Genomic DNA, 27590 nt, shown 5'->3' with positions numbered 1-27590 from the left:
TTTTATGGAAAGTTCTCTTAATGCTCTGAGAACACGACTTTAAATAGAACCATGAGGAAACCTGCAGAAAACGTTATGCTGAAGTACTGAAATTCCCACAGAAGAACGTTGTTTCTTAACGTTCTCGGGAACAATTTGAGAACCTTATTTTAAATAGAACAATGAGGAAACCTTTAGGAAATGTTATGCTTAAGTACTGAAATTCACCCCTAAGAAACATATGGTTCTCAGAATGTTTCACTCTAGCTGGATATCCTGCACCTTTCCTAGAATGTTGTATGCAAAATAATCATAAGACAACCACGCTCACAACAAACTCTAAGAAACATATGGTTCTCAGAATGTTTTATAGGTAGGCTACTCCTCCCATATTGCCTCAGTTAGATATATATTAATAAGTTCTATTTGAATGCTTATTTGGTTCCTAGAAGAGACATGGAGCAGTATAAGCATTTATAACATCATACTGGCTGATATATTGGCCAATCACTGACATGGAACCATTCCCTTTTACTAGTTTTTTCTCCTTGTAATAAATAGCACCTCTCAGATCCGTTCAGACTGGTCCAACACGCTCTCTGTGTGTTTATGGCGGCAGGTTATTCATTAGGGTCACAGTCTCCGTCTCACTTGAGTGACATCTGTTTGAGCCAATAATGAATGGCTCAATAATTGATGTGGCCAAGGAGAGCAAGGCAAGGGCGGGTCATATAACTGAATATACTAATTTAGTATGAGGGGTCAGCCAGTAGTAATCTGAGCTAACTGAGTAAGGGTTTCTGTATGCATGCAATGAATCCATGACAACATTAGTAATCAAGGCTAGTATTATTTCTTTATTTGTATACTATTTGTGCCAATTTCTTCTCCCTCTGACTCAGTGATTCCGCATGTTGATATTGGACATGACAAAGCCTCGGAATGAAGGTGGATTTGGAGCCAATGGGAGATGTCAACAATAGCTATACTGTACAATGTGGAGAGCAGAAAACTTAGTTGGGCTATTTGTTTGCATGTAAATGCTTTCCTTAACTTATGTTTGGATCTCAGTTCCATTCAAACAAACTCATTCCAATACATTTGGGGAAACATGTTTGTAATGTTGTGTCTTGGTCGATCTGAACTGCATGGTAACCATAGACTTCTAAACAAGCCGAAGCTTGTGGGCTTTGCTCTCATTTTTAAGGCTAACTTTATTGCCAAGGTCAAAGGTACTGTATAGCTCTTTAAGACTGAGAAAAAGAAAAGGCAAACGGCACATTTTAGACAAATTGCGAAACCAAACCTCAAAAACTCTGTGTTCTGACCTATGTTTGGACTAGGATTACATTAGGATTTCATTTGGATTTCATTTGTTGTTTTGAGCACTCCAATAATTCTACCTTCTCACAAAAATATTTGACTGGGACTAATCAAATCCCTATCCTAACTTCAACCATGAAAGGCATGAAAGCAGCAGAAGATGCAGGTGTTCAGTCGAAGATAACAGCACCAGGTTTCAAAACGGTATAAAACCAGATGGAAGAAATATGAAGTTGTAATGGACGTGGAATGTTAATTGAGGCACTTATCATACTGTGGAATCGGAGGTGAACACGGACAGACACGCTGTCGGAATCTGCCCTTGTGTCCCAAGGGTATCTGACTTCAGAGCCTGTTCCTACTGTGTTACTACACATCCTCCTGCCTGTACATCGAGTAGGTTGGCATCGAGTAGGACGCAATTCATCAATCCAATCTGTGGTTTTCTCAGGAGTCCTAATAAACAGGTGATAAATGTAAGGTGCTGTAAGGCGGCCTGCTATGTTGTTTTTGGAGTTGGATTAGTGTTGGAAGTAAGCTCCCTCTGGCTGGAGAGGGGAGTTGTGTGTGTCAGGAATGGTATCAGGAGTCTTTGGGCAGATATGCTACAGACTGGGGATTGACGCACAGCCTTATGGGTTCATGGACTGGACCACAGACAGACTGAACAAATGTCTACGATATGTACCTGATGACTTATAGTGTTTTGGTTAGCTCAAATTGCTAATGCCAAAACCTGTTTATCAATGATTTTACTTCCTGATGGGAAGCAATCTGCAGGTTGTAATGAGTCTTGTCCTGGAGGCAGAACAGGATGATTTCCCCTTAAATTGACTATATTGTAAAAAGAAACATGTTTTTTTTTTAGGTCTTAATTTAAATGTTAGGGTTAGGCATTAGGGTTAGGTAAAACATCAGATTGTATGACTTTGTGGCTGTGCCAGCTAGTGATCACTCTGCTGCGCTGCCTCCAGAAAAAGACTCATGACAAACAAAGGCAATCGTCGCGCAAGCTGAGAGCCTTCAATTGTGTTGTATGTTTATGTGACACTATAACGTGTGCATTTGACGTTTTAGTCATTTAGCAGAGGCTCTTATCCAGAGTGACTTACTGTAGTGCGTATATTTTTCTACATGCATGTGCAACGGTACAGGCCCATTGGTGAATCGTAGCATCAACAAAGTTAACAAAGTAAGACTCTTTTATTTGAAATTGTTCATCTTTTACACATTAACAGATATTATACACAAGCATTAGTGGTCCCTTTAAACCGCGACGTGGTCATTCAGAATGGTTATTGGGTGTCAGCTGGGATGGCTTTAAGGTGGAGGGCAAGGCCACACACAAACACCCATATACACCCACACACATACGCACACACACAAAGAAACAAACACTTACACACCAACAGACACATACACGTAATGCAAGAGGAACTACAACACGTACTCTAGCCAGCTAATGCACTGCAGAGGGGGGCCTTAAAGTGCATACAGCAAAAGAGGAGATCCGTATCAGCCGTGAGTGATAACTACCTCCACTGAAGCAATGATCTTAGTGCGACACTATCTCTGCAAATATGATATCCCTAGAACACCTTTATAGCTCAAACTGTGCCTCGCATTAGACAGAAATGACACTGCATAGTTCACTGGTTTGTCTTATACATTATTGCAGTACAATATAACTCCAAGTCCTGTTCTTGGGTATGATTCAAGGGCAAGAGAATGGCACAGGAACGTTTGGGGCTAAGTAGCCCTGTAATACTAGAAGGGGTGTCTGTGTGGGTACGACTAAGTACTAGCTACTATAGGAGGGAATTGTGATGAATCAATGACTCTGTGAAGATGAACGAGTAGATTCGCCAGGGTGGTTCTACAGTAATGAAGAGACTGGCCTGTAGTCAAGTGGAAGGGGAAATGCAGGGTTAATACTGTAGAGCAGTAGTAATCCAAATGGAATAGAGTGGGCAGTAGTCCAGATGTAATGCTTCAGGTTGTCTGGAGTCCATATGTTTTGGTGAAGATCGTAGTCTTCAGAGGAAACACACCAGGACGACAAACGGTTGGTTAAAAGCCGTGGGTGGCCGTCCTATCGCCACTGACCAGAATATCGGCTATTATTTGAGGTTATTTCCCCATGATTCTACATGTTGGATCGTTCACACCCAGCAGGTGATCGCTAAAAACACAGCGCCCATCTGTTTATTATAGCCATTATTCGTTCCGGTGTGGTTCTTCTCTGAATGTAGGGGGAACAGCAGAGGGAAGGGGGACACTAATCAATTCTAGGCCATTGATGGGTTCCTTGGGAAATCCATAACGGGAGGTCTGGCCAGCCCAGTAGGGTTTATCTGGCAGTATGGGTTAAACAATACCTGTGTGCCTATTATCCCCATATTCTGGTGAAGGTGGCCTATGGTCCAAATGTATAAAGGGATAAGCAGAGGGAAGAGGACTCTGGTTCATAACAACTTCCGTGGCACGGCCGTCATGGGAAGTCCATAGAGTCTATAGGGTGGGGTTGTGAGTCAGTAGGGGGCAAACAGTAACTGTGTATGGGAGGTCCTGACAGGCCCGGGGGCGGGGCGGAGCAGGGCAGCAGGGAGGGTCTGTGTCTGAAAAAGGGTGGGGCCATGGGAGTGAGCGTGGGTGGAGCGGAGGCCGGGGAAGGCCGAGCCCATGGCTGCTGCTGCTGATGCCAATGCTGCCAGGTGAGCGGGCATTATCTGGGTGATCTGAGGTTGGCACAACTCCTTCCCCACTGTCAGCTTCACCTGGAGAGTGAGATTGAGAGAGAGAGAGAGACAGAAAGAGAGAGAGAGAGACTCAGCGAGAGAGACGGTGAGAGAGAAAGACAGAACAAAAAACTCAATCAGTGTCCGAGAGTATGGGTTTGAAGGTCAATGGAGCCCTTTGAAATCGTCTTCTGTATTAGTGATAGGGAAATGGAGCTTCCTCTGAACACCAAGATGGAAATTGTTATGTGCTGTCAATCAACTGACTCATGTATTCTAACCTACTGGGAGGAATCTTTGCTCTTTCCATATATAAGTGTCTCCTCTGGGTTAATACAGTTGATGATGGGATTTAGATGTGTCATTTCCCACAGATTGTCAACCCCTGGGCCTGGTCGCAAGTTATCTCTGTCTGCCACTTTATGAGACCCGTGATGGAAACTCGACTTTCATTTTTTTTTGGCCCCAGATGAATCCCCAATACATTCCACCTTTAGCATGTCGGTCTCAGACCTTCATTTTTACTAGGCCTGTAAAGTCACAAACCGTATCAACTTCATATCCAGGGGTTATTAAATAAACAAATAATGAAGAACACCGTTTTAGATTACAAAACAAGAAAGAGATACCCTCAATCGTGTCTCTCACATCTTGGTGACATAGATTTGTGGAGACTTTCTGATTGTTTAGGTGATTCCTATGATTCTGTATTTTGTCAGTATTGAGACAAGGAGGGACTTACTGGTTGTGTGGCCTGGACTTTTGGGGGTTTACTGTAGGGACTGTATTTGGGTTTGGCCGGTTTGCCCGCCGCTCGGTCTTTGTGACGTCTGCTGCTGATGTGCTGGAGGAGAGATGGAGAGGATAGTAAGGTTATAGAGTAAGAAAGAGTGAGACCACAACTGAATGGTCCTAGATTTACTTAAACCTCTACAGGATCGGTGGGTCCCCCGCGGGACGGTTGAGCTAATGTAGGCTAATGTGATTAGCATGAGATTGTAAGAAACAAGAACGTTTCCCAGGACATAGATCTATCTGATATTTTCAGAATGCTTAAATTCTTGTTAATCTAACTGCACTGTCCAATTTACAGTAGCTATTACAGTGAAATAATACCATGCTATTGTTTGAGGAGATTGCACAGTTATGAACTTGAAAATGTATTAATAAACCAATTAGGCATATTTGGGCAGTCTTTATACAACATTTTGAACAAAAATGCAATGGTTCATTGGATCAGTCTAAAACATTGCATAGACACTGCTGCCATCTAGTGGCCAACATCTAAATTGCGCCTGGGCTGGAATAATACATTTATGGCCTTTCTCTTGCATTTCAAAGATGACAGTACAAAAAAACAATACAAATACGCATTATTTTCTTTGTATTATCTTTTAATGTGTTATATTCTCCAACATTAATTTAACATTTCCACAAACTGCAAAGTGTTTCCTTTCAAATGTTATCAAGAATATGCATATTCTTGCTTCAGGTCCTGAGCTACAGGCAGTTAGATTTGGGTATGTCATTTTAGGCGGAAATTGAAAAAAAGGGCACATCCTTAAGAGTTAAGTTGCCTCAAAAAGACCAAGGAGTACAGAACACCACTAATTGATTCGGAAGGGTTGTCAGCCGTAGAGGTACAAATTAAAACAAGAAAATTGCTAGTAAATGCAATATGTAAAATTGCATGATCAATGCAGCACTCTAAAAGTCCAAATATATATATAAAAAAACTTGCCAATTCAATTTTAAGACATGTTTCATTCAACCAGTTTTGAAAGCCTACCTACTCATTTGTTTCTATTCATTTAGTGTAATCAATGCCGGAAAACTGTTCTCTGTCATTTCAAGGTTATATTACGTAGGCTTAGTAATAATTTCTAATTAGACACTACTTCAACGAACCCAAGAGAGACAGATACAGTTATACCACTGATAAAACATGACATTTAAATATAGTGAATTCAAACAATTTCCATTAAACAAATTCACAATGTTCACTCATGGAACTGTGATAATATACAATGGCTAATGTTCATGTAACACCCTGGTGTATCCCACCTGCTTTAGCTGTGTCTCGGAGTTGACGTGCACATCGCAGATCTCACAGTGAAATGTTTTGTTCTGCAGGCCCGTGGCTGCCTTGGTGGGCGGAGCCAGCTTACTCTTGACCCCTGGCCGGGGGAAGGACTTGATGGAGCCCACACCACTCCTGGCCTCTAGCATGGTCTTGTGCTTCGTACCTGGATGATAAAATAGGAAAAAGTGAGTCACAATAAGGTCTATAAGGCATTTGCATCCACAGTCATTTGCCACTATTATGTTAACAGCATTGAGAGGCACTGACATTATTTGCCAATGAATAGACCCTACCAATCAAATGATGGACATGATTGGCTGTGTTCTTCACATTGACAGAAGAGTGAACTCTATTTAAGAGCTACTATTCAGGGTTAGTGATTGAGCCCCTAGGGACAGGAGGGACTGAGAGGAGGGCAGGTCCTCTCACCGCTGTTATGAGCCTCCAGTTGGGATGCCGAGTTGACGGCCATCTTGCAGAGCGAGCAGTAGAGCAGACGCCTGGCTTTCTCTTCCTCTGTCTCCGGGTCTGTCTCAGCCTCTTGCTCCACCTCCATGTCTGGTTCTAAAGGTGAGCTGGATTTGGGCGAGGCCCTGTCATCCCATCCTGTAGCTGAGGTAGTCTCTGTCCCTGTGGATGAATTGGGACTCGATGCCAGCGTAGGTGCCAGGGGTGGTAACATTGATGTCATGGGTGCCAGGGTTGATGTCAGGGATCCCAGGGTTGGAGCCAGTGTGAGCACAGGAGATAGTGGGAGTGGCGATGCACCTGGAAAGCCATCTGCAGAGGGCAATAGATATGTTAATTGACCTTCCCTGCTGAAATAACCTGTTACAAGACGACTACTGCAACAACAAAAAATTGTCTCATGTATGGAGATCAAAGTCATCTATGGATCAATGAGATCTGATGAGAGAAACAACACAAGACGGTATAAAAAAATACTGTGAACTGGCTCCTCATTTACCAAAATAAAATGTTAGTCTTGGCAGCATCCCCTGATCGATGTCAATTCCTCACAGTTCTCTCTACTGCAATGACACAGAGTGAAGATCGCCAGCCAAGAGAGCGAATCAATAGTGAATTCATTTAATTTATAATACTCTACAATATCCAAATTACAGTATACACCATTAACTCTAGTTGACACCTTTGATACTTGATATTTCTGTTATATCACATAAAGCCACCATAATTAGCATTTGAGTGAATCCTTAATTGGATGGCAATTGATGGTGCGCCTCACCTTGTCTCTGATGAATACTATTTATGCTAAGAGGAAAACATTAACAGTGCCCCATTACCCCCCTGCAATTATTATCCAGCTACTCCCAGCCTTCTTTTGAGTGCCAGGTATCAAAACACCCCGCAGTCACACTATGCCAATCCCTCAATCAAAGCCAAGTCACTAGAGACCAAGAGCTGTCAACCTACCTCCTTCTGTGGGCAGGTTTTCAGCACGAGATAATGATTTGATTTGTCCTTGAAAAGCAGGGTTAAATGTGTTTTTGTAGTTTGTCTGTCACCATACATGTGTTGTGCTTGCATGCGCACATGCGTGTCTCTATACATGTGCTTTTGAGTATGTACTCTCTCTATGTACACTGTGTTTTTGTGGTGAGTATATACAGTATGTGTGTGGTTGTGTACTGTTCACACACAAGCATGGATGTGTCTCTTCATTGCTTCATCTTTTAAACAGGAAATCCCATTTCAGTGACCCACCTCTATTTCAATCAAGGGTGACCTGTTCAAAAGGCAATGTAGGCACATACATGTGTCTGTTCTTGCATTGCAGTGCACTCATCTTCCATAATGCCATTAAAGAGCCATTTGCCTTTCGCGAGCAGGTGATTATAGTGTACATTGGCTGGCCTAAAACGCCCTCTACTCTGGGAAGGCTCCAGTAATCCATATCCCCACTCGCCGTGACCTAACTGGCTCTGTTAAGAACTCAATCACCTCTCATTAATGAAGGTAATGACTGTGATCAATCTAGAGAGGCAGCGGGTGGGGACTGACAGTTATGGGCTGGAGAGGGAAAAGAGAGGGGAGGGTAGTGAAGAAAAAATACAGTAAGTGAAAGAAAGATGAGGAAGTGCAGGGGCCCCAGAAGGAAAGGGGGAAGAGAAGAAATAAAATCAAAAGAGAGGGACACAATTAGAGAGAGAGAGAGAGCGAGAGAGAGAGAGAGAGAGAGAGAGAGAGAGAGAGAGAGAGAGAGAGAGAGAGAGAGAGAGAGAGAGAGAGAGAGAGAGAGAGAGAGAGAGAGAGAGAGAGAGAGAGAGAGAGAGAGAGAGAGAGAGAGAGAGAGAGAGAGAGAGAGAGAGAGAGAGAGAGAGAGAAGATGCCACAAAGAAAGAGGGGATATGATTGGGAAAAAGAGACAGCTATCATGACCCTCTTGGAGAGCTTCCCGTCCTTTTTGTCGTCTGTTTCTTTTTTACCCCCTTTTCTCCCATTGCTGCAACTCCTCAATGGGCTTGGGAGAGGCGACGGTAGAGTCAGGCGAAGGTAGAGTTAAAACTTCTTTGGTGTAGGGGGCAGTATTTTCACGTCCGGATGAAAAGCATGCCCAGAGTAAACTGCCTGCTACTCAGGCCCAGAGGCTAGGATATGCATATTATTAGTAGATTTGGATAGAAAACACTCTGAAGTTTCTAAAACTGTTTGAATGATGTATGTGAGTATAACAGAAGTCATATGGCAGGCGAAAACCTGAGAAAAATCCAACCAGGAAGTGGGAAATCTGAGGTTTGTAGTTTTTCAAGTGATTGCCAATCCAATATACTGTGTCTATGGGGTCATGTCACTTCCTAAGGCTTCCACTAGATGTCAACAGTCTTTAGAATGTTGTTTCAGGCTTCTATTGTGAAAGGGGAGCGAGCAGTGGTCAGGCTGAAAGCCTTTAGTTTAGTCACGTGCACGGCCGTGAGCACGAGCTCCGTTCCCTTTCATTTCTAATGACAAAGGAATTGTCCGGTTGGAATATTATTGAAGATTTATGATAAAAACATCCTAAAGATTAATTCTATACATCGTTTGACATGTTTCTACAAACTGTAATGGAACTTTTCTGGACTTGGAACCCTCACCTTGTGCAATAGGATTACTGGACTAAACACGAGGACAAAAAGGAGGTATTTGGACATAAAGATGAACTTCATCGAACAAAACAAACATTTGTTGTCTAACATGGATACGTGGGAGTGCCATCAGATGAAGATCATCAAAGGTAAGTGATTCATTTTAACGCTATTTCTGACTTTTGTGACACCTCTCCTTGGTTGGTTGTCGAGGTGTACCAGAGAGTACCAGAGAGGATTTATTAACACCCGCCAGCTTAACCCGGAAGCCAGACGCACCAATGTGTCGGAGGAAACACCGCTTAACTGGCGGCCGGCGTCAGCCTGCAGGCACTCGGCCCCACCACAAGGAGTCGCTAGGGAGCGATGAGCCAAGTGCCTTAGATCGGTGCGCCATTCGGGAGGCCCACGTTGCCTGTTTCTATACCTCTATAGCTCTCAGTTTTCCCAGGAGATTTCCTTTGGCGATAGAGCAGAAATGCTCTTCTCAAATCCTTCCACTCTCGTTAGGCTTCCAGGCAATCACAGAGCTCCCCCTGAGATCTGATTACCTTTCTCAATGATGCTGGATTAAGCTCTTTAATTAAAATGATTGGGCCCCATTATATGCCACCATGACTTAAAGGACAGAAACCCCTCAAGGCCCTGCAGTTGTGAGGCATTCTTTCCTTTCATCATTTTGAATTTCAGGCCAACCACATAGGCAGTTTTGAATCTACTGTGATTGGGATCTTGATAAAGTAGCTTTGATACAGAAGTGTATTTATAATGGTTGTGATTATCATTTGGATAAGAGAGCAAAGTTATCTTTGAGATATTTCACAGCAGGGGTCATAGAACTTACGTTGACTCACTCAGCCCCTCCTTCCTCATTGGAATTCATTCTCCAGACAAAATCCTTTTGGAAAGTTTCTACAGCTTCAAACCTCCTCAGAACTTCTCGCAAATGAGGGCATTTACAGGAAATCCTAGTTCCACACAAGTGAAAAATGGGTTTAATGCACAGAGTCATCAGCTTTGCCACTTTGTGATGCATGTCTGTGTTTAAGGGCTTTTTCTAACCCAGTGCATACAGATTTGGATCTTTGAATTCCTTGTTGGTTAGGAGACGTGCATGGGGAGCTTTAGTGGTTAACTGATGGCTGAACAAGCCTAAGCACGCCCCCATGCCCCATGCCTGTTCTATTGTGCAGCTGCTGTCAGTGCATGAGGCATAGCTCCCCTGACAATCTGCTCTTTAATAGCTAATATCAGGGTACATTTCCTCAGGCACTGGACTGGAACTGAGAGATGGCGACTGCGTTATGGGCAAACTTTTCTCTTTCTTAGCCATGTGCATGCGCACACATGCACACAGACACACACGCAGACACACACACAGGCACACAGCTTGACATGCAGTGGCTAAGCCATTGGCTAATCCATGCAATCTCACTGTGGCCAGCTGTCCATATCGAAGCCACACACAAGTTCACAAGTTTAAAACACACACACGCACGCACACACACACATCCTCAAAATGCATACAGAAAATAAATGAACTCACATGTACACAGAATGTGTTATAATGGCTATTTGGCAGAAGTTTTGCATCAACACTGAGTGCCCACTATCAAAAGAGACTGCAGTTCTTCTCCCCATTCTTCATATCTGCTCTCAGTAGCCATTTCTCTTCCCTGACCTCCGCTTTTCATTAGAGGAGCTCATGAGCACTGATATACCACTAAATACTTCAGCCCCAAAGATAATGTGGCGTTTACCCGCCTCGCCAATTAATTTCCCTGACATCTGAGCCCATTCATATTCATTACCCAACACCACTTTTGACAAACTGACGCTCCCACGCTTTGTAGACACGATAGTGAGGTGGAGGAGAAAACTGCTTGTTGTGTTTTGGGAGGTCAGTGATGAAAATGATTTATGGCTATTTGTTCCTTTTCCCGATACAGTGTTTAATGGTTTGTCTTTGAGGCCTTTCAGGGTCTTTTTTTAAAACATTATTTTGCGAACAATATTTTCCACATAGTGAGACGTGGGCTTGTTCTTGAGACACACCTACGAGTGAGCTCTGGTCTGCATTTCTCTAACATATGCATAAATACTCAAAGACATACCGGATGAATAAACGGAAGCTTGTTTTGGAATTCATTAGGTTTGTACCAAACTGAAGTGTGATATCAGCTCTCGTTAGAGGGGGTTTCAATTCAACTAACATGAGGACCAAAACATACATTGACGAAATCCCCCATTTGTGGAGCAAAAGTTATATTAAAAAGTTACCTGGTATACTCTACCTTCACAACTCAAATCAAACTTTATTTGTCATATGCCGAATACAACAGGTGTAGTAGACCTTGAAATGCTTTACTTACGAGCCCTTAACCAACCATGCGTTCAAGAAAGAGTTAAGAAAATATTCACCAAATAAACGAAAGTAAAAAATTATAAAAAGTAACACAATAAAATAACAATAACAAGGCTATATACAAGGGGGTACCAGTACCGAGTCAATGTACAGGGGTACAGGTTAGTCAAGGTCATTTGTAAATGTAGGTAGGGGTAAAGTGACTAGAATTTGGGGACAAAACATCCCATTGGAATAAATAACTTATGACTTTTGAAATATGTTGATACTCTCTCTGTAAATTGTGAATGATCCTATTCTGCAGGTGTGAGCATGTGGGACCAGATGGTTCACAATGCAGTGCCTTCAGAGTGAGAACAGGAATCGCAGAACCTGAGCTCAATTATGGATGCTTGTATGTGCTCCAGAAATGTGCTCCTGGTTTAAAATCGCTTACTCATGGAACATTGGATTGTAGGCCCTAGACTGAGGCACTCAGACCTAATCCTGGAAAGCCATGGTCCAAGGTTTCATTGGTGCCATTTTATGAGGCAATTAAAGATGGATACAGGAAGACTTTAGTAGTGGACAGAGGTAACACAGAGAGCACTCTGGTTCTCCAGGTCCTATGGGTTTAGCGGTAAGACTAATGGAATTGACAGAGGTCAGCCTCCGGGCCTCCACTGACTACATTTTAGAAAGATAAAGGAGAGTCAAGCTTATCTGGTCCTGGTGCCTGTCTCCTGTAGTAAATGTACATTATCACGACGTCTCCTGTATCTACTTCCTCCTGCTCCCAACTTCCTCTAGTTTGACACCATGATCAGATACAGTGGGGAGAACAAGTATTTGATATACTGCCGATTTTGCAGGGTTTCCTACTTACAAAGCATGTAGAGGTCTGTTATTTTTATCATAGGTACAGTTCAACTGTGAGAGACGGAATCTAAAACAAAAATGCAGAAAATCACATTGTATGATTTTTAAGTAATTAATTTGCATTTTATTGCATGACATAAGTATTTGATCACCTACCAACCAGTAAGAATTCCGGCTCTCACAGACCTGTTAGTTTTTCTTTAAGAAGCCCCCCTGTTCTCCACTCATTACCTGTATTAACTGCACCTGTTTGAACTCGTTACCTGTATAAAAGACACCTGTCCACCCACTCAATCTAACAGACTCCAACCACACCACAATGGCCAAGACAAGAGAGCAGTGTAAGGACATCTGGGATAAAATTGTAGACCTGCACAAGGCTGGGATGGGCTACAGGACAATAGGCAAGCAGCTTGGTGAGATCGCAACAACTGTTGGTGCAATTATCAGAAAATGGAAGAAGTTAAAGATGACGGTCTATCACCCTTGGTCTGGGGCTCCATGCAATCTCACCTCGTGGGGCATCAATGATCATGAGGCAGGTGAGGGTTCAGCCCAGAACTATATGGCAGGATCTGGTCAATGACCTGACAGAGAGCTGGGACCACAGTCTCAAAGAAAACCATTAGTAACACACTACGCCGTCATGGATTAAAATCCTGCAGCGCACGCAAGGTCCTCCTGCTCAAGCCACGCATGTCCAGGCCCGTCTGAAGTTTGCCAATGACCATCTGGATGATCCAGAGGAGGAATGGGAGAAGGTCATCTGGTCTGATGAGACAAAAATAGAGCTTTTTGGTCTAAACCTCACCTGCCGTGTTTGGAGGAAGAAGAAGGATGAGTACAACCCCAAGAACACCAACCCAACTGTGAAGCATGGAGGTGGAAATATCATTCTTTGGGGATGCTTTTCTGCAAAGGGGACAGGACGACTGCACCGTATTGAGGGGAGGATGGATGGTGCCATGTATGTATCTTGGCCAACAACCTCCTTCTCTCAGTAAGAGCATTGAAGATGGGTCGTGGCTGGGTCTTCCAGCATGACAACGACCCGAAACACACAGCCAGGAAAACTAAGGAGTGGCTCCGTAAGAAGCATCTCAAGGTCCTGGAGTGGCCTAGCCAGTCTCCAGACCTGAACCCAATAGAAAATCTTTGGAGGGAGCTGAAAGTCTGTGTTGCCCAGCGACAGCCCCGAAACCTGAAGGATCTGGAGAGGGTCTGTATGGAGGAGTGGGCCAAAATCCCTGCTGCAGTGTGTGCAAACCTGGTCAAGAACTACAGGAAACGTATGATCTCTGTAATTGCAAACAAAGGTTTCTGTACCAAATATTAAGTTCTGCTTTTCTGATGTATCAAATACTTATGTCATGCAATAAAATGCAAATTAATGACTTAACAATCATACAATGTGATTTTCTGGATTTTTGTTTTAGATTCCGTCTCTCACGGTTGAAGTGCTTTGTAAGTAGGAAAACCTGCAAAATCGGCAGTGTATCAAATACTTGTTCTCCCCACTGTATACAACATTTACAGTAATGTTATCCAGGTGAAAACAAATGGATGTGCAGAAAGAGAACTATCAGCACACCGTTTCTGTTCTCCCACAGTTTCTTTTGCAACCTTTACACCAAAGGGTCCTGGTCAGGTATTTCGGGAGACTCGGCACTTTTTGAAATGTGTTGGATGGATGTGACAAAGAAGAGTGACACACAGAGAGAGTGGATGGGGATTGGTAAAAACAGCGGATACGGAAGGAAAGTAAAGGGAAATTACCAACCTTTCCTGCCAGTGCTGTAGCACATTGCTGGAGGGTTGATGCTCTTAGGGACTTCCTGGTTGATGGTTTCCTTGGTGACCACTGTACCTTTGAGCTTACATTTGGTAGCGTCCAGAGATTTCAGCTTCTTGGCATGTTTTGTTCCTTTGTAGTGGGCTACAGCTTGGCTCTGTGAGAAGAACAAATAGCAGGCTCAATTTAAACCAGGTCAAATTATGAGCAAAAACAAACTCAAATCAGTGACCCATGAAATATACAACACAGTGAGCAGGCATCACAAAGCATTGCCTTTTATAGTGCTGATTAAACACAAACTTTAAAGGGGTTCAGCATCAAAAGAACATCCATGACAATAACAAAGACCAGTTTAGTCCAATTATATTTACAATGTTATCCATGCTCCTTTGCCTGTTATGTATTTTTTTTTCTTTATCTCACATCTCAGTATAGTATCAATGGCCATGTGATGGGTGAATCTGTGATAGTCTGATGTATTATTTATGTATGGCTTGAATTTAGAGTCCAGACACGATTTGTCCAAGATTCACCTTCACAACGGATTTACCCGGACTCGTGGACTGGATCACATGCAAAAACTTTCAGTCCTCCTTGTTTACCTCCACATACTTCCTGGCTGACTTTGCCCGTGGCAGGAAAGGAAAGTATTAGGAAAAATGGTATTGCCTTTTGTGCCAACCGCATCCCCAGTAAGGCATTGTTAGCGTCTGTAAAAACCATTGAGACAAAGAATTCTTACTTGCTGTTTGCAATTTTTAGGAGAAAATGAGCTTTCTCCATGCCAATTAGAGCAAATCAACAAAATGGAAATTTCCAGATAAAACTTATTTTCTCTGCACTCAACCTTAAATTGATTTAGTCTGTGGAGGTCATAGACAATTATTGGCATTGGAAAATGCATAAAATACTAATCCTCTGCTGCAAGGAACCAAAAAAAAGCCAAGCATGGCACTAGCTAGTTTTCCATCCAATTGGCAACAGATTTTCATGCGAATATTCTCAAATCTGAATTGAGATATTTTCCCACCAAAGATCTGTGCATGATGACGTAGTACATATAAACATATATTTTTTTATACTATTGCAGTAAAATATACATCAAATGGATTTCCATCGCATTTTCAACTCTAGTGGTCGTTTTGTCAGAATAAATGTTGCGTTTTATAGCGAATCTTTGGTCTTGGCACGTGCGGTGCGGGTAGGCTACCTACACGATGAGAGCAAGATTATTTTTGTTTTTCAAACGGCAGCCAAGCATCGATTATCATGCCATCAGAATAAGACGCTAGATATTTATTGGAAAGGAGCATCAAGCTCATCAACTTGCACTTTTACTACCCTGTAAAGTTCATCATCACTTATTTCATCTGTAGCCTAATATACAGCCTGCTGTAACGAGTCGTAGTGGAAAGAACACACAATATCATCGCGTGACTTAAAATTTACTTCGATGTGATGGGTTTTCTATCAATATGTGCACATAATTGCATTTCCACCGCATTATATATTTTAAAGAAACAAAAAATATCCCACTTTTGTCGAGCGTATTTTCTAAATTTGACATTTGGAAAGTTTACCGACATAATGTGCTGTTTCCATCAGGCCTGTCATGACATTTTTAATTCGACATGTTCTTTACACGCATAAAAAGGTCGGATGGAAATCTGGTTAATGTCTATGTTATCTTTACTCCAATATATTGCTTCCTTATATCATACTCCAGGTATCCAAGCCATCAGTAGATTTTTGCCAGAAGACACAAGTGATATGGATGAGTGTTTAGTGTAATCAAGACCATAATTTATCTTTCATTAGAGTAATGATGTGGAAGAATTGCCCTAATGATACTTGCGGTTTGACACAGACCTGATTAAGGTGGGGAAGGAGGTAATTCGTTTTTGGATGGTCTATAAGTGAGAAAGACATCTTATGGAAAAAGACTGGCAAATAGCCATTTAGTCAGTCAATCAAAAAAAATCATTCCCACGTGGTATTTAATGTTCTGTGCATTCTTTAAATCATGCTTAAAATATACCAAATTTGACATTTTTTGGTTGGGTTATAGTCACTATGTTACTGTATATGGGTGGCTGTATGGAAATATCTTGCTGGCAGTGTAATTAGATCAATAAAACCATGTGTAAGGAAAAAGATTCCAATCTGGACAAAGAAGTCCAAACAAAGGCATAACAGAGTTATGTGTGCTTGTGAGAGAGGGAGAGAAAGAGGGAGAATGCTGTAGCAGGCCTCACTCTCCAATGACTTGCATTGGAATTATTTCTATATATACAGTACCAGACATAAGTTTGGACACACCTACTCATTCAAAGGGTTTTCTTTGTTTTTACTCTTTTCTACATTGTAGAATAATAGTAAAGACATCAAAACTGGAACCAAAAATCTCAAATTTGGACTCATCAGACCAAAGGAACGGTCAAATGTCCATTACTTGTGGCCCAAGCAAGTCTCTTCTTCTGATTGGTGTCCTTTAGTAGTGATTTCTTTGCAGCTATTTGACCATGAAGCCCTGATGCGCACAGTTTCCTATGAACAATTTTTTATTTTTTGTACCTTTATTTAACTTGGCAAGTCAGTTAAGAACAAACTCTTATTTTCAATGACAGCCTAGGAACAGTGGGTTAACTGCCTGTTCAGGGGCAGAATGACAGATATGTACCTTGTCAGCTTGGGAATTTGAACTTGCAACCTTTCGGTTACTAGTCCAACACTCTAACCACCAGGCTACCCTGCCGCCCCAGCTAGAGATGTGTCTGTTACTTGAACTCTGTGAACCATTTATTTGGGCTGCAATTTCTGAGGCTGATAACTATTGAACTTATCATCTGCAGCAGAAGTAACTCTGGGTCTTCCTTTCCTGTGGCGGTCCTCATGAGAGCTAGTTTCATCATAGCGCTTGATGGTTTTTGCGACTGCACTTCAAGAAACGTTTAAAGTTCTTGAAATTTTCAGGATTGACTAACCTTCATGTCTTAAAGTAATGATGGACTGTGGTTTATTTTTGCTTATTTGAGCTGTTCTTGCCATAATATGGACTCGGTCTTTTACAAAATAGGGCTATCTTCTGTATACCACCCCTACCTTGTCACAACAGCTCCAACACTAACCCAGGAAGCCAAACACCATGATGATGACTCAGGTTTAGAGCTGGAAATGCTTCATCTGCAATACTGCAATTCACTTTGGTAGATGGAGACACTCATAAGGATGCATTCATCGATCCAGGGCAGCAAGTTGAAGAAGAAGAAAAGCAGATACTTCAGGCCCTTTTTATAGACTGACATTGTCTGTCAACAGCCAAGCAAGAGGTGGAGAGAATCCGTGTGAAGTTCTCCACGGCGTGAGACTGGTTTGGTGGTAGTGAGTGTGTTTGTGGCTTGTGTTTTACTGGTCACCAATCAGAACATCAGTGGTTCTCTCCTCAGGTTGAAATGGGAGGAGACATCCTCCTCTAAAAAATGACTCTTGAGGTAAAACTGGTTTTACTGTTTGACCAAGACATTTGAGAGCTGTGTCAGTTTATTGAGGCGCTTTTGACTTAGTGCAGAGGAAAACTGGGTGTGAATATCCCAATAACATGGTACAATGGAAAGACCCCTTTAATTAAATCATATTTTATGTATTGTAGTTGTTTTTCACCACTCAAAAGTCCAGGTATTCTGTTCTTCACTAAAGTAAGTTAAGCTACACGCCACCCATCCACCACCCGAACAACCTCCAAGTCCACCAGGTTTCTCCATCCAATTTAAACTCCTGTATAGTCAATCTGCAAAGATGATCAAGTATTTTTGATGTCCAAGTGACATAAAACTGAAATTTCTTCTCCCTATCTCGGCACCACGGAGAATTGATAGGTAAACATCATCTTTATCTGTTTGCTCAGGAGTTGTGATTGATGGCTGGGATGGATGATGATTATCCTGAGCTAGACCTCAATGTTGAAGAAATATTAACCGCCGCATTCAGAAATCACTCGCACATTGGGGCCCTGAATAGATAGCTAGCTTCCTTATTGGATGAAGTATGACGATGCCATTTTGTAATGCTACTGAATTAACTACCCCTGGCTCAAAAATGTGTTTTCAATTGTAGGAAAATGTGATTTGATGTTAAGAAGAAGGAATTTGAACAGTCAGATTCCATGCATTTTAGTAATGAGGGTTATATCAGAACAACTTTGTTTATTATTAAAAACAACTGCTGTCATGTATTGCAAGATAACAGTTGCTTACCCCAACTTTAAAGTCTTTACAAGAAAGTTGCCCTAGATTGCAAAGACGGCATGTTGTGCTGGATATATTATTCAGGACACATCCCCATATGAGACAAGCAACATCGTATGCTATTTCACAACTGACATCTAACATAAGGATGTAATGTGTCCCCTTTAATAACAAATGACATATACTTTTGAAGATCCATGAGCCCGTTATGTCTTATGTTTCAAGTAAGACTTTGTTGGAAGTATGACCTCATCAACATCTTCTGGGATCCTGTAAATATGGGTTGAACAAGTAGGAGTGGACCGTCGTGCTTTGTTATTCGGTCTAATACGACTCAACACAACACAGGTTCATCGAGGGCATTTGGACCCGTGTGATCTCCAGAAGCTCCCTCACCTGTGAGTTGAATCTCAGTTGGCACACGCTGCACGAGACGTGTCTTCTCTTCGTCAAGGGATGAACTCCAAACGTGTGATGCATAACAGCTTTCTGAACTGGGTCCATCTGGGGGGAGAGAAGAGAGTATAGAATCTAAGTGAGATACAGTGTTAGAGCGGACCTCTAAATCGACCACGTTACATCCTTTGGTGTGGTGGAAAGAGAAAATTATTTTCTTTAGAGCAGGGTTCCCTAACTCAGGCAGGTGATTTTTTTTATATGGATTTTCTCTTTTCTTCTACTTCTGAACACTAAAGACTGTAAAAACACCAGCAAATCATCAGCTCCAAGTGATTTTCATTTTGGAAATCTGTTCCAAAGTATTCCCACGCACAGTAGAGATATATGTGATCGCATACAAAGCAATGTTTAAAATGATTATGTTTTAGTCAAATATTATATCTGTTTGGGCTTCTTGAGGCCAATTTGCTGTCTACAAATTATTTGTAATTATGTTCCCGCCCCCCTGACCATCCGCTCAAGAAAAGATTGGCCTGCGGCTGAATATAGTTGATGAGCCCTGCTTTAGAGCTTCTTCGGGGGTTAGACGTTGAGACACCAATCTCAATGTCAACAGTGAAAAGGCGACTCTGGGATTCTGGCCGTCTAGGCAGAGTTGAAGAGAAAAAGCCATATCTCAGACTGGCCAATAAAAAGAAAAGATTAAGATGGGCAAAAAAACACAGACACTGGCCGGAGGAACTCTGCCTAGAAGACCAGCATCCCGGAGTCACCTCTTCAATGTTGACGTTGAGACTGGTGTTTTGCAGGTACTATTTGATGAAACTGCCAGTTGAGGACTTGTGAGGCGTCTGTTTCTCAAACTAGACGCTCTAATGCAATTGTCCTCTTGCTCAGTTGTGCACCAGGGCCTCCCACTCCTCTTTCTATTCTGGTTAGGGCCAGTTTGCGCTGTTCAGTGAAGGGAGTAGTACACAGGATTGTACCAGATCTTCAGTTTCTTGGCAATTTCTCACATGGAATAGCCTTCATTTCTCAGAACAAGAATAGACTGACGAGTTTCAGAAGAAAGTTCTTTGTTTCTGGCCATTTTGAGCCTGTAATTGAACCCACAAATGCTGATGCTCTAGATACTCAACTAGTCTAAAGCAGGCCAGTTTTATTGCTTCTTTAATCAGAACAACGGTTTTTAGCTGTGTTCAACATAATTGCAAAAGGGTTTTCTAATGATCAATTAGCCTTTTAAAATGATAAACTTGGATTAGCTAACACAACGTGCCATTGGAACACAAGAGTGATGGTTGCTGATAATGGGCCTCTGTGCGCCTATGTAGATATTCCATTCAAAATCAGCCGTTTCCAGCGACAATGGTGATTTACAAAATTAACAATGTCTACACTGTATTTCTGATCAATTTGATGTTATTTAAATGAACAAAAAATGTGCTTTTCTTTCAAAAACAAGGACATTTCTAAGTGACCCCAAACTTTTGAACGATAGTGTACATAGACGGGTTAGCTGACAATGTCACAAAAACGATGCACGCGGGTCCACAGCAGACGTCTGTGTGTTGTTTTGATTCTGGACAGTCAGATAGCTAACAACAATGACAAGAAGCTGCAAAAATGTGCTTGCGAGCTAACCAACTACTGTAACGATGTATTTGAGTGGACAACGAGTAACAATAAGTGACAATATGTTTTCAATAAAGATACGGAGAGGAAATATAGTTTTGATGTCGTCAACAATCCTTTGATTTTATGCCAACCCTGCCTGTTGTGCTCCACAGTTACGCTTTATTGCTAAATAACCCACCTGTATATAGATCTAGATCTATAGGGCTGTAACTATACTATTAAAAGGGAACTTTCTACAAGAACATAATTGGATTAACACATTGGATTAACGCAATCATAAAATGTTTGCACAAGTTTGTGAGTAGAGCAAAACTGTGGGCGAATTGAAGGAACAGGTGTGGTATGCAACATTCTTCCATTGTAAATCTCACCCAAGTTTCGGAGAGAAGATGACACATGAACCTGGCACAGGTCCCTGGCAGGGAAAGCTTCAGTACAGATACATTAGCTACAGCCTGCTGGGAAATAGGCTAATATGGAGGACTGGAAACGTATCGAGTGTGAGAAACATCTGTGCCACGGAAAAAGGATGACCTTCGACTTAAAACACGCACTGGGCTTGAGTGTCAGAAATGCCATCACAATCAGTGTCAAATTAATATTAGGCTATGTAGACTTAGAATAATACACAATACACCAAGGTTACTAGGGAAGTACCTCACACAAGTAACCTTGGTGTGTTTCTGTGTATATTCAGTAAATGTTCACATAGCCTCATCACATAAAGTTCACAGAACTCTCTTCTCGATCTACTGTATAAAATCTGTCCATTACACAGTCCTCCACCACTCAGCTGCGGTCTAAGGCCCCGTACACACTCCGGTTGTACAACTGATGTACAACGTATTTGACACGATGGTGATACAACCTGATTTTTTTTTAACGGTTTCTCCACAGCGCTTGAGTAATTATTTTGGTTGTATCACAACCGTTTATCTCTGTTGTATCACAACCGTTTAAACAAATGTGTTGAAAATCAGCTCACACTTGAGTGTGAACAAGGCCTTAGCCAGCACAGCTGCCTTCCTAGCAGCACATTATTCCTCCACCATACTCTCTCATCAGCCACCCACTGCGCCACATACTCCACAGAGAACCTCCTGCTGGGAGTCGGCTTCAATTGAGATATCTCCCCATCCACACACACATCTTTATGCTAAGTCACATGCCTGCTATCAAAGCCCATGGACGTGTAGTTTTCCCTATTTTAGTCTCTCCATCCGAGCGAGTGTCTCCTTTAATGGATACTATCTGACAGCCGACAGCAGCCTGTCTGTCATACAGTTCACCACGTCGGACGTGAGACCGGTTCACTCAGAGCAGAAGATAATGCAACAAGACTAGACAGTGATGAGACGCGGTGGCTGTGTGTGGGTGGGTGACTTTCACTTCCTAACTGTGATAAACTGGACAAACACAACACTGAGCAATATTTTTGTTAATTTACCAACATTATATTTTCTATATGCCCATACAAGGCCCACACATCACTGCATAAAACATGAGGTCAAATGAATCCATAGATCAGCCTTTTTGCAAAGTGTCACAATTATAATAAAAATTATAGTATTTTGTGCTCTTACACATTTAGTAAAAGATTGTGGCCAGCAGCTCAAATGCTGCCCAGTTACACAGAGAGAGAGAGAGAGAGAGAGAGAGAGAGAGAGAGAGAGAGAGAGAGAGAGGAAGAGAGAGAGAGAGAGAGAGAGAGAGAGAGAGAGAGAGAGAGAGAGAGAGAGAGAGAGAGAGAGAGAGAGAGAGAGAGAGAGAGAGAGAGAGAGAGAGAGAGAGAGAGAATGAATGAATGAATGAATGAATGAATGAATGAATGAATGACTGGTCAACAAACTGAGCTAGCCCCCACCATGTGGTCTGAATGTTCCATTCACGGCCACCACGCACGCTTACCATTAACTAAAGTGGGATGAATGACCTGTCAAAATTAATCCTCCCTCCTATGCGTTTCCCAATTACCTCGCTGCCTAGGCCAGTCAGTTAGTTATCAGCAGACATGCCGCTATAGATTGTTGCCACACCAAAACATTTGCAAGTCAAATGCGGGGGACGCTCATAACTTATAATGAGAAACAACAAGCTTCCCAGGTGTTAATAAAAACGCAGACCCTCACATGAGAGGAAGTTGAGAGGGGAAGAGAGGAAGCAATGATGTCTGAGGGGTGAAGAGCAGAGTGTCTGCTGTGAACTGAGTGCACTACTAGTGGAGGTATCCCCTGAAGATGCTGAAAGACTGAGATAGAGAAAGATCAATCCATTTCCCCCCGTCTTAGTACAACTGTTAAACTTTGAGTTCTTTTTCGTAATCATATACTGTGAGAAGTGAATATGTTTGGTGTGATATGGATTTGTTTGCAACAGGAGGAGAGAGTGGGAGAATGAGAGAGAAGAGAGAGAGACAAGAAGAATTTCCCCATAGTGTACTTGAGTGGGTCACTGGATAGGAAAATTCACAGTGACCGTGAATAGAATGAAACTCATAGAATCTTGATTCAATTTAATATTCTAATAGGATTATGAGTCCGTTACTGCAGATCAACTTGACCTTCTTCTAAGTGTTAACTTGGCTCAAAAAGCCCCAGGGAACAGTCTGTTTTCTTTCTATTGTTGCACTTGTTTATCTCTCCTCCTTAAGGTTGAAGCATCCCAAACTGAAAGGGATTCACATGTGTTTCTTCCCCATGTATAGAGGAAAATAGGTCTAGTGGATCTCAGTGGAATTTGTGTATGTACTGTACTTGTGTGTGTGTGTGTGTGTTTATCATTACTATGCAAAGGGGCAGTAAGTACTATTGAGCTCTTCAATTGGGCTTCTTATTCAATATACCAGACTGAAGGCTGGAGTGGGGGTTCATTATGCACATTGCTCCTGTGGATATTGCTGCTTTTTAAGGGGTTTTAAGGGGTTTTGGATTCTATAAAAGGATTTAAGTTTTATGCTGTTGTTCCCCTTGATGCAGGCACTTACTGTCAGTAACGCTAAATAAGAGTGCTAAATGATTAAAATGTAAGTGGTTAGCGAGAGAGTGAGAGAGAGAGAGAGAGAGAGAGAGAGAGAGGGGGGGGGGAACCTGAATGGACTACTTTCGACGAACACAGAGCAAGCACAAGTACAATTCTATCTCTCCCTCTCTATTTCTCCTCTCTCCTTATAACCCATTCTTTCTCCCCCTCTCTTTCTGCTCTTTTTCTCCATTGCGCCTCTCGTTCCACTTATCTATCCCTCGGCTTTCTGCTTCTTGTCTCAGATTGTATTTTCTCCAGTATGAGTGGTACTTTAGAACTTTCCCATCGGTCTTCACCGCTGACCCCTCTCACACCATCAAGATCTGTTAGGATGAAATATTGATCTCGGGTGTCTCCTCTGCTCCCCAGAGCCACCTGGCTGCCTCACACTGTCCCCGACCTGCTCAGATGAAAATGTGACACCTTAACCCCTTAACCCCTGCCACACCAACCCCTTGCCTCAGAACAAAGCACATCTGAGCTCCATCAAATTGTCCTTATCTGTAGTACTGTCAAGCGTGACATGATATAAAAGCCCTAACATCTAAAAAAGTAACTTTGAACGTTATGAAACAACTCTTAAATAGGGGTTGAATACATTTATCTGCACCCCCCCACACACACATCTTATTTGAATTAATCCATCTACTACTAAAATATAATGTCTTCACAGGTCTTGAGCCAAACTCACCACAATAATAAGGTGTATACATTCAAATATACATCACAATGAATCTGTGTACTGGAGGTCAAGTTGATGTGGTTCGATAGTGTTTTGCTAAATTCTTCCGTAACCCGATTTCTAATCGATCAATCTATCAAACCTCTCTCTCTCTGGCAACACCCCACTGGGAGTTATTCTCTCCTGACATGGTTCAATGAAATCTAAGATGAAACCATTTATCTTTGCATAATATTATACCATGAATATCAAACAAGAACAATATTCATAATAATGAAAGTAATACCTACATTGCATTTGAATTCCTCTTTTCCAAATCAATGCCCTGAAATGAGAAATGAATGGCTTACCTGCAAACACAGAGTATAATAATGGTGAACACTCTAATATCGATGAATTCAAGGGTTTTACACACATGCCTACACTGCTTGAAGCAGTGCCGGCCCTTGGCATACTGTAAGATACATAGGCGGTCGCCTAAGCAAGGGTTTTCCAAACTCGGTCCTGGGGCCCCCTCTGGGTGCACGCATTGGTTTTAGCCCTAGCACTACACATCTAATTCAAATAAATCAAAGCTTGATGGTGAGAGGGTTATTTGAATCATCTATGTAGTGCAGGGGTGTCAAAGTCAAATGGACGGAGGGCCAAATAAAAAATGTAGCTACAAGCCGAGGGCCGGACTGTTCGAATGTTCATTGAAACATTTTTAAATGACGCATATAGTCTAGTGAACCTAATTGAACCTACTGAAAACCTAACAAATATATTCCAATATGATCAGATAAATAAAGCAATATTTTCTTATGGCTCTGTCAGTAATCTTTAATTTTCAACAGACACAAAAGACAAATTTCCTTTATATAAAAATCCCCATAACATGAACATTAAATGAAAGAAACCGGTATTCAAGGCACCATCAGTAGCCTATATTTTCTATTTTAGCAAAAGTGGGCTAAATTTACTTCAAAGAAAAAAACAATAATAGCAATTTTCTATCATCCACTCAACTGAAATATTTTTAAAATATAATTGGATTGAAATACAATAAAATAAAGTGCAAAAATCTATTAATCAAAAACAACACTTTGTTTAAGGAGAAGTAACATGCAGTGAAAACAAATATTAAACTTTAACTTTTAAACTTGAACTGAGTAAAAACTCTAAATATGTGATTGCACAGTAATGTTCACTTGTTTGAGGTTGAGGGTGATACTTGGTGGTGTCCCATCTTTTCCACAAGTTCATCAATGTTCGGGGTAAGGCTCTGAGCTGAGGAAATCCTCAGAATTGAGTGGAGGTGTTCAGCAGTAAGTCGACTTCTGTGTGATGTTTTGTTCAAGTTCATCAAAGAAAACAGTTGTTCACACAGGTATGTGCTGCCAAACATAGACAACGTTTGAGCAGCCTGGATGCGCAGCTGGGGCATTGTGTCGGGGGAGGAAACGGGCGAACTCCGCAGCACCCACTGCCGCATATTTTGCCCTCAGTGCATCATTGCATTGAGGTCAATCAACTCCATTTGGAGGTTTGGTGGTGAGCTTTCCACGTCAACAGCAAATGGGTTACCGAGCAGTTCCAACCTGCTTTTTTGTGCTTCAAAGTCAGCAAATCGGCGTCGAAAGTCAGCGGCAAGCATACCTATTTTATCAGCCAACTGTGCGCTCGGGAACGCACTGGTAGAGAGCTTCTCTTTCATGGTCTGGCAGCTGGGAAAGTGGCTCAAATTTTCTTTCCGCATCTGCGTCTCCCACAGAGTCAGTTTGGTTTTAAATGCCTTCACTGTACTGTACATATCAGAGATGACACGATCCCGACCCTGCAGCTGCAAGTTCATTGCATTCAGATGACTCGTAATGTCACACAGAAAAGCCATTTCACACAGAAACATTTCGTCTCGGAGTTGTGTTGTGTCTTTCCCTTTGCTGTCCAAGAACAGACAAATCTCCTCACGAAGCTCGAAACATCTTTGAAGCACCTTTCCCTGGCTTAGCCATCGCACCTCTGTGTGATAAGGCAAATCACCATGCTCCGTTTCTAACTCCGTCAGAAATGCCTTGAACTGGCGGTGATTCAAACCTTTGGCTCTGATAAAGTTAACTGTGCGCGTGATGATGCTCATTACATGCTCCATTTTCAAGGCTTTACCGCACAACGCTTCCTGGTGTATGATACAATGATAAGCTGTCAGCTCACCTGTCGCGTTTTCCTCTTGCATCTTTTCCCGTATCTTCGCCACCAGTCCGCTCCTGTGTCCACACATCGCAGGTGCTCCGTCGGTTGTCAAACCCACGAGTTTTTCCCAAGGCAGCTCCATCTCATTTACACATCTTGACACCTCTTCATACAAATCATGCCCCGTAGTTGTGCCATGCATAGGACGTAAAGCCAAAAACTCCTCTGTCACGCTTAGGCTGGAGTCCACTCCGCGGATGAAAATTGACAACTGGGCAATGTCAGAAATGTCGGTGCTCTCATCCACAGCCAAGGAATATGCAATGAAATCTTTTCCCTTTTTCACAAGCTGCTCTTTTAGATTGATGGACAACTGGTCTACTCTCTCGGCAATGGTGTTTCTGCTCAGACTCACATTTAAAAAGAGTTGCCTTTTTTCTGGGCAAACTTCGTCACAAACTTTAATCATGCAGTTTTTGATGAAATCCCCCTCCGTAAATGGCCGGGCTGATTTAGCGATCTCTTCTGCCAAAATAAAACTGGCCTTGACAGCAGCCTGGCCTTGTGATTTGGCTTTTTGAACAGAGCCTGTCGAGATTTGAGGCCTCGTTTTAATTCCTCTGCCTTTTGTAGCCTTTGTTCCATGTCCATATTCTTGTTTTTGTCCGCGTGTTTCGTTTCATAATGTCGTCTCAGATTATACTCTTTCAGTACCGCCACACTTTCTCCACACAGAAGACACACAGGTTTTCCAGCTACCTCCGTGAACAAATACTCCGACTCCCACCTTGTTTGAAACCCCGGTTCTCAGTGTCCACCTTCCGTTTTGCCATTTTTGATGGGTATCTGAAAGTTAATTTTACTGTGATGCTGACAACTGCTGTGCCAATAAATATTGAAATGAAGCAGCCTACTGCTCGGTGCGTCACCGTTGCATTGTGGGAAATGTAGTATTGGTGCGTGTAAAAGATCTGCGGGCTGCCGGCTTGCTGCGGTCTGCGGGCCGGTTCTAATAATAAATCAAGATCATCCCAGGGGCCGTAAAAAACCTTCTCGCGGGCCGGATGTGGCCCGCGGGCCTTGACTCTGACATATGTGATGTAGTGCTAGGGCAGAAACCGAAACGTGCACCCGGACGGGGCCCCAGGACCGAGTTTGGGAAACCCTTGCTTAGGCAACTCTGGCCTAGGCCCCCGACCCCCTTACT

The 27590-nt window shown here is 42.3% G+C and overlaps 1 protein-coding gene across 2 annotated transcripts in view; it reads right to left on the bottom strand.

The window, feature by feature from the left end:
* Nucleotides 1-2486: 2486 nt before the first annotated feature.
* LOC118364385 (zinc finger protein 385D-like) overlaps nt 2487-27590 on the bottom strand; it is a 42201-nt gene continuing 17097 nt past the window's right edge. For both annotated transcript variants that reach the window (XM_035745888.2, XM_035745889.2), the window contains exons 3-8: nt 18868-18975; nt 14213-14381; nt 6553-6903; nt 6105-6286; nt 4783-4884; nt 2487-4079 (exon numbers count right to left, since the gene is read on the bottom strand). In XM_035745888.2, the coding sequence (XP_035601781.1) occupies nt 3834-4079; nt 4783-4884; nt 6105-6286; nt 6553-6903; nt 14213-14381; nt 18868-18975 (1158 nt within the window). In that variant the 3' untranslated portion in view covers nt 2487-3833. The remainder of the gene's footprint in view (nt 4080-4782; nt 4885-6104; nt 6287-6552; nt 6904-14212; nt 14382-18867; nt 18976-27590) is intronic.

The sequence above is a fragment of the Oncorhynchus keta genome, chromosome 31 (assembly GCF_023373465.1).
Source record: "Oncorhynchus keta strain PuntledgeMale-10-30-2019 chromosome 31, Oket_V2, whole genome shotgun sequence".
NCBI classification, from domain to species: Eukaryota; Metazoa; Chordata; class Actinopteri; order Salmoniformes; family Salmonidae; genus Oncorhynchus; species Oncorhynchus keta.
Note: the sequence above shows the minus strand (reverse complement) of the source record. Positions and strands in the feature narration are given on the sequence as shown.